General features: G+C 35.9%; 2 protein-coding genes across 7 annotated transcripts in view; both read right to left on the bottom strand.

Moving 5' to 3' along the window:
- Positions 1 to 821: 821 nt before the first annotated feature.
- On the bottom strand, positions 822 to 3971 carry LOC140768590 (uncharacterized). The gene is made up of 6 exons (XM_073108922.1): positions 3833 to 3971; positions 3590 to 3687; positions 2859 to 3326; positions 2360 to 2737; positions 2205 to 2272; positions 822 to 1269 (listed from the first exon to the last, which is right to left on the bottom strand). Exons 3-6 carry the CDS (start codon positions 3300 to 3302, stop codon positions 1059 to 1061), a joined length of 1101 nt encoding a protein of 366 aa, XP_072965023.1. The 5' UTR covers positions 3303 to 3326; positions 3590 to 3687; positions 3833 to 3971; the 3' UTR covers positions 822 to 1058.
- A 379-nt stretch (positions 3972 to 4350) lies between these two features.
- LOC140768589 (increased DNA methylation 1) overlaps positions 4351 to 7909 on the bottom strand; it is a 29145-nt gene continuing 25586 nt past the window's right edge. For 2 of the 6 annotated variants that reach the window (XR_012105780.1, XR_012105782.1), the window contains exons 9-11: positions 5429 to 5543; positions 5073 to 5151; positions 4351 to 4726 (exon numbers count right to left, since the gene is read on the bottom strand). The gene's annotated coding sequence lies outside the window, so the exon portion shown is untranslated. Of the gene's footprint in view, positions 4727 to 5072; positions 5152 to 5428; positions 5589 to 7909 lie in introns of all 6 variants that reach the window. The other 4 variants (XR_012105784.1, XR_012105785.1, XR_012105781.1 and 1 more) reach the window with 3 other exon arrangements.

The following is a 7909-nucleotide window of genomic DNA, read 5'->3' as shown; positions in this document are numbered from 1 at the left end:
TTTGTATAAATGTTTAGTAAAAATATGACTCTATTTGTAATTATAAAAGATGCAGGATGTAAACTGTAAATAGGTGAAAAGGCTTCGCATTTAATATTTGACTCGGTAGAGTGACGGATACTTCGTTTTACTTAGTCAAAGTAATCCTACTTTGAATCATTTCGACAATAATTAGTGTTATGACATCGATATCTATGATTCAAATTTGTATTAACTATCACAAACTTTCACATAATTTCTTTTTACTACATAGACCTCTTGACATTAAAAAATTCTTAATTCAAAGAATCCATATAGTTGCTGTTTTCATAGTTGAGAGATTTTATATGGATAATAAATAGGCTAGTGTATTTTTTTATTCTTCTTTTTGTATGCTAATTAAGAGAGCTAGTGTAAATAAATTAATGTGTGATATAAAATATAATTTTAATAAATAATATTTATACTTTAAAATAGGATATTGTATATTTAGCTTATTATCTTAAAATGAGATATTATAAATATATTTTACTCCGTATAGTTTGGACGACAATTTATTTTACCACAGAACTTTTTATCTAAATTGCAGCTATAAACGTCGTTTAGGAAAGTAACTTCAATAATACCACTTCTGTTAGATACATATAAATTGAGAGAGAACCTGGGAGAGAGTTCAGGATACAAAAGTTCAAGATAGATCAGTGGCACAAAGCATACTTTCAGGATAAAGGACATCTTATTATTTTTGGATGAAATATCCAACAGTTAAAGTAAGAAAATAATTGGTTATATATATATATATATGACAACCACTGGCAATCAATCTTTCAAACAGAGATATCAGCAGCTAGAACTTTAAGATAACAATTAAACCATTTACAGATGAACAAAGGTACAACAGTGGTATCTTACATTGTTTACTAGTCTTGACATTAGAACAAAGCCATCACAACATTTACAAAGTTAAACAGTTTCAGAATTCCTGAGGTCTCTTCCTGGCCCGGAACCATATTATAATATATGATTTTGAAATAACATAACTGCAGATAAGAGACTTCTAGATGGAATGATGAAACCTGCTAACCAGAAAGGAATGACATAGCTCTTCGGAAGTCCAGAGATTCTAAAGCAGACTCTGGGAAATGACTCTGACCTGGAACCCACAAACCACCTCTGTGAGGAACCACTATTTGTTGGTTTTTCTTCTTTCCATCAGAACCAGAGCCTGTAGGTGAAGTTTCTTTCTTTTTCTTCACAAATTCAAAAAATTCTGCAACTTGCCGAGCATACCTTGACAATAACAAATAAATTAATTGATCAACATTTTAAATATGATATAAAAATAAAAAGTATTGCGCAAAATTAAGGACAATAAATATGGTATGCACATTAAGAACATATCATACTGAGGATTATCTGGTCAGAAATAGATTTATTTGAAACCTTGGGCAATGTCGAAGTTCATTAGCCAGATGAGGAACACCAGCTGACAGCGGAACTACATATAGACACTTATAAGATGCAATAGGGGTACTTCTAGGAAAAAAAACCAAGCAGTTAGAGTGGGGGATGAAACCAAGACACACAGTAAGAACTCTTGTCAGCAGAATGATGGGGGTTTGCATATCTCAGTAATAACTGTTTTAGGTTTCAGAATTTTAAACCTAAATGTGCATTTCAGTCAGGTAAATTAATTGCCTAACTTGCTTCACGATCATAAACCTAATGCTTTATACACAAACCCAGCTAGCAAACAACCTGATATGTTGATTAATAAGCAAAGTCGGCTGGAAATTTTTCAGATCAATTGATGGAATAGGTACAAATTGAGTAGAAAGAACAATGGTGATTATCTGCTAAAAAAATGAGTGCTTATAAATTCCTTTGTTGCATGCTGAGCAAGGACAATATTTAAAGATATTAACTTAGACGGCCTAACCATGTATCTTCAATTGTAGTATTATTAAGTCACAGTCATTACCATGTAAAAAGTGGACAAAAGTAGCTATGAAAGGATCTCACAAGTCAATAGCAAGTCTAGCTTTGATATAAAGAAAGCAACATCGAGCACATCCAAGGTGAGAGGTACTACACCAAACCATGCTTTAAGATAAATCAAAATTGAGCTTCAGCTTTTGATATGCCATAAAATATTTATAAGTTCAGATTTCTCTTTTGGAACTGCTAGAGAGAGAGAGAGAGAGAGAGAGAGAGAGAGAGCTTACTGCCTTTTGGCTTCAATATCTTTGCTAAAATCTATATTGGGTTCACAATCCAGTACCAAAGCAGGAACCTATTCATTAAAAAAAAGATTCAGCCATAAACTCAAGTGAAATTTAGTATCAAAGATTGTTAAAGAACAATTATATGGTAAGATTACCTTTTGGATACTTGAATGCATATGATCCCCTTCTAGGTAGAATACACGATCTCTTATCTCAGGATGTAAGGAGCTATCCATATGTAGGGGCAACTGACTCACGGATAATACACCATGATTTCCATGTTGCAAAGGGAACAGCCAGCTCTCATGTTTCTCATGCAAGCCTCGTAAGTATTCTAGTGAAACACCACCTTCTTCTGCTCTCTTGCGGAGCATCATTCTCTTGTGGCATGTATCAGGGCTAGCTCTAAGATAAATGAAGCCATCAGGGATAAGACCCGGAAGACATGATACGACAGGGTCAAACCATGAGTCATAAATGCTGATCTCCATCTCATTCATCCAATTAGCTTCATGAACAGCACGAACAAAGACCTGCATGCAAGACAAATCAGCCCTTTACCATTACAATAGAGCAGTTATTAATAAATTGATGTCAACGAAATAAAAGAAAGGCATGAAAGATAGAATCAGATTACACAATAACTTAACTTACCATTCTATCGCTGAAAACACTTCGTTCCATCAGCCTGAGGGGCTTTATTCCACCAGCAGACTCTCTTTCCTGCATGACCCTTGTAACAAACACATAATTCTGGAACGTGTAGGCATACCTCTGTGGCTCAGCATAGAAAGCATCCAATATATTGAAGTGATCAGGTCCAACATCCTGCCATTTGGAGATAGGCTCTGGTACTATTTCTACAAGATCACGCAGCTCAAGAGTTTCATTAGCTATTCTTTGGAGGAAGGTAGTCTTTCCAACACTAATGTTTCCTTCAACACAAAATGTGAGCCTTTTCTTCTGTGTAGACTTCAAATCACACTGTGTATCCTCCTCTCTTAACTCTTCATCAACACTTTCCTTGATGAAGGAGGTTATACTCTCTGCATGGTTCTTATGGATGATACCTACCGAGCCCTGCAAGTACTCAACCATCTTCTCACTGGACTTACCAAAGAACTGCAAATGTTCACCAAGGGAAATTTGAGGAATATTACAGCATTAAAAGGCAAAATGCACAAACATTCAGACATGAAAAGCAAGTTGGAAATCATGAAATCGTTCATTCTAAAGATTTCAGAATAATAAGGTAATGAAACATTCATAAACAGATGTGTAATAAAAGATTAAAAAAAAAACCAGCATATGTACTAAAACCTTGAATCCAGGACATCTAAAAAATATGGGATCATGCATCAGAGGAAATAGGGAGCTGGAATTACCCATCCACACGGTACTGAAGATTGCAATTAATTGGAGCCAAGTCTCCGTTACACTGTCTCCTTTTACAGTCTATACTTGGACTAACTCAAATGTTTATCTACAAACCCAGAAAAGAAACCAGCGGAATTACTCATTTTATAGGCACATTTATGCATTCCATTATACTCTAATTCTAATCTGTCTTCTTCAATAATAAATGCAAAATCCAAGAAAACAAGAAAACTTTAAATCTGGTAATGTACCTTGTCCCTATAAAGCTGTTTTAGCTGGGTGACTCCCTGAAAACCCTTATCCACCAGCTTCTTTAGATTGCGATGCCCAACACCAGGAATCGCCAAGAGCTCAACACTTCCTACCGGCGGAGCACCCACGGCTCCACCTCTGTGCCTCCTCTCACTTCCCGACGCCGTTCTACCTTTCTTATCCTTCTCCTCTTCCTCCTCCACCTCCTCGCCATCGGACCCCTCCAAGTTCCTACCTTTCTCGCGATTCTTCGAAGCCTCGACCGCCGCGAAGTTCCTCCGACCTCCGGACCGCAGCCAGGCCGCCTCCGGCGGAGCTAAGCGAGCTCCGGCGAGGAGAGCGCGACGGAGAGCGGGGTTAGGGCTTCGGTGGGTGTAGAGTGGAGGAAGGGATAGGCGGAGAGAGGGCATCCGATGGAGGAGGAGGAGGGGGAGGTTGTGGTTAAGGGAGGCGGCGGTGGAGAAGATAGGGTTGGAGTGGGTCAAGAAGGTTCCGCGCCAGAGCTTGTGCATGGCGTTCGATGGAGGTCATGGGAAGAAGGGGGAGAAGGGGGAGAAGGGGGAGAAGGGGTTAAGGTTTTGAATTGAGGAGGAGGCCAGCTAAGAGGAAGAAGGACTAGGGTTTTGGGTTTTGGGTTTTGGTAGAGAGAGAGAGAGAAAAAGAGACTCGAGGTCCGAGACGCGCGGAGGAGGAGAGCGTGGACTGTGGTCCACGGAAATCAAACAAAATCGAACGGTTGCTTGTTTGTTTCTGAGAGAGAGAGAGAGAGTTTTACCTCTTCGATAAAAAGAAAGGTATTTTCGGAAGTCGGAGTTTCTTCAATAGTCAACTTTCGGAAAAATATATATGACTTGCTTGTTTTGGGTGTTCTTTCTTTTTACCAAACTAGTCTCCTGCATTTTATTTATCAAAATAGATTATAAATCAAATTTAATAGTAAAAAAATCTATTTTACTAGTCTCCAGCGTTTGTAATTTACCTACAAGAACTAATATTTACATGGGTCAGAACTACAGGCGGGTTAAATGATAGAAACAATAGTTCAGCAAACTCCAAATTTTGACCTACCCTCAAGGGTGTAAATTATATATGTAGTAATTTATGTACTAAAACAAAGAGTTAATAGTCAATAGGTTATTTTATAGGGGAAAAAAATTGACATCACTATATTCACAAGGCATTTCATAGTATAGTCTAATGACTAATTATATCTACAAGTTTCCAGATGAATAAGCCCACCTTTCAACAATGGTACCTCCTAGGCTCAACTTTGCCTCCTTCCATTGCTGCTACAAAAGGTGCAGCCAGCACCTAGCACCTGATCATGGATAGCTTTCAGTCTAATTCATATATAATAATGGAAGATGCATTCAAAATGAACTAAAGTTAAAGATCAAACAAATCAAACAAACATGAGCAAGTAGACAAACTCTGTTACATCTGAAATAATTCTGAAAATCTGCAAGAACTTTGTGCATCTTTATTTAACATACTCAATCATTCAGCAAGCACAAGCAGCTTATACATGTATGGCAAGTATGCTGCATCAAAAACATGTACTTGAGGTCAATCATTGTGGTGCTATGAACACTTACCGAGTAGCAGTGGATGAAGTTATCCATCAAAGTGTTGCAAATGATCTATTGGGGTTCCGAATGAAATTCCCTGCAACAGACTTTATTCCTTTTCTGCAACAGAGATACGATGTGCCTGCAGTGAGCAAAATATTACGTCTGACAGCAGTTCAGATTCTCCCTAGAACCAGCAGAAACTATCATGAAACAAAGGACCACATACAAAGAAGTAATCCATGGAATTTTTGCCAAGGAACCCGACAAACTAGCACAGGATGGAACTCAGCTAAAAAGAGATAGCAAGGTTCTGAAGGAAAAATATAGACACGAGATTGGAATAAACAAGCAATAATGAGAAACCTTTTTAAAAATGGAGTTTTCATGCCTCTTCAACTTACATGTGGAACATTCTTACATAGAAAATGGATAAAGAAGGAAGACAAGAAAACCAGAAAGCAAGTCAAACATTTGAACCATTAGATAACTGTCTAAGTAACATGAGTAAATTACAATGGAAAGTTAAAAACTCAAACAGGAACGTAAGCAGTAGACTATATGCAGAGCAAAATATTATCTCAAATATTAATCTTGAACGAAAGCCCTGGAGAAAATTTCACCAGGCAAGTTTTATAGCTCCAGATCATGGATGCAGGAATTGATGAGAAAAATTGCAATCATAGACTCGTCATAATACTTATAGGAAACATAGTGATATGATTTGGAAATGTCTATGTAATGACTCACACTTTCAATGATAATTCTGGAAAACACAAATCTAACTTCCATCATTTATTACAAGAAACAAGCATATCACAAGCAAGCAGACTATATAGCAACTAGATTGTCAAGCTCCAAGAGAATCCGAAAGCATAGCTTCAAAAGAATTGAGTACTCGGTGACAAAATTTTAATTCTTGTGATGAAGCTAAGAAAAAGAAAGTCATTCCATATATCTACAAGCTAATAATTTTTTATATGTTCTTTCCATACAGACATAAACATTACTGTAATCAAAGGCCTACTTAATGTGTAAAAGTAATAAATAGTAAAATAGATAAATAAATAAGACAACTGCATGGTGGATGGTACATCAGACATCATTTTGGGTGGAAATTCAACTACAAGAGTTTGATCTTCTTAAGCAAAAGATATCAATAAGATATTGACAATTTCCTCAGTTTTTCATATCACTTTAAGGTTGAGTATATGCATTCAGTGGCATAATAAAGTTCATAATGGAAGTGTGATCCACATATGACTCAAATTATTTTTATGCATTGACCAAGAAAATTATCCTTCATGAAATTATGTTAGTTGGAAAATATTATCTTGGTCATAAAAGATGATGAATAACAAAATCCATATCAGAGAATATAGAAGTTTACATTCATCTAGAATAACATTCTATTGGAAGCTTTTATCTTATATCCTTGATACGTAGGGGTGAAAACGGATCGGATACGGATCGGATAGTGCTTAACCCATATCCGGATCCATATTTTTAGTCCGGATACGGATATTAGACGGATAGTAAAACTTAAAACCATATCCTAACTAAACGGATACAGATAATTTTCGGATAAAGGATCGAATCTTAAACGGATATTAATTGAATTTAAAATAATTATAATATTTTATTTAGATATAATTAACACAAAATTATTAAGAGTTTTACAATAAATAATTTTTTTGTATGTCAAATATATAAAATTAGAGAAATTAATCTCTATAAATAATATACAAAGTATTATTAGTAACAATATTAATATTTACTATTTAAATAAGCAAACTAAAAACTGTAAATCATTTAAAAAAATATGCGGGTAAACGGATATCCGATATCCGTATCCGAATCCAAAAAATATATCTGACCCGTATCCGAATTCGTATCCGAAATTTTTTTAAAACTTCTATCCGTATCCGAATCAAATAGAAATTTTTTATCCGAATCCGATCCGAGTCGGGTCGGATAGCGGGTCGGGTCGGAGTTAATCTGACCCGTTTTCACCCCTATTGATACGTCAAACTTAAACTTTGTATGTCCAACATTGACAAGTCCAATTAATTATCCAATACCTACTTCTCTAAATTGCCAAAAATCTCTTGAATCCCAATGAAAAACTCTAGATCGAAAAAGTTCATGGAGCAATTGCTATCATTGCTTGCAATAATGCATAATATTTTAAAAAGGGGATAAAGTAACTGTATCCCCAGTTATTCCCCATAGTAGTTACTAAAGAGGTTTGCCTTTTGGGGGAATAGCATATAATTATGAGAAAAATCGCTACTTAAAAAAGAGTTAATTCTAAACCTTTGCCTCTTTGTTCAGCAAATAGTTCCACCAAAAGGTGGAACTATTTTAAGTTATTAACCTTACTTGTCCCTCTATTTGTGCCAAGTTGTTCTGGGTCAAAAACATCTCCAGCAATTCTGTTTCCAATCACAGCCTCAGCATTGTTTATAACAAGAAATGCTTTCATAGCCAATAATGAATAAACTAGAA

The sequence above is a fragment of the Typha angustifolia genome, chromosome 10, assembly GCF_048772165.1.
Source record: "Typha angustifolia cultivar Huaian chromosome 10, ASM4877216v1, whole genome shotgun sequence".
Lineage (NCBI taxonomy): Eukaryota > Viridiplantae > Streptophyta > Magnoliopsida > Poales > Typhaceae > Typha > Typha angustifolia.
The sequence above is the reverse complement of the archived record's forward strand: the minus strand, read 5'-3'. Positions and strand labels throughout refer to the sequence as shown.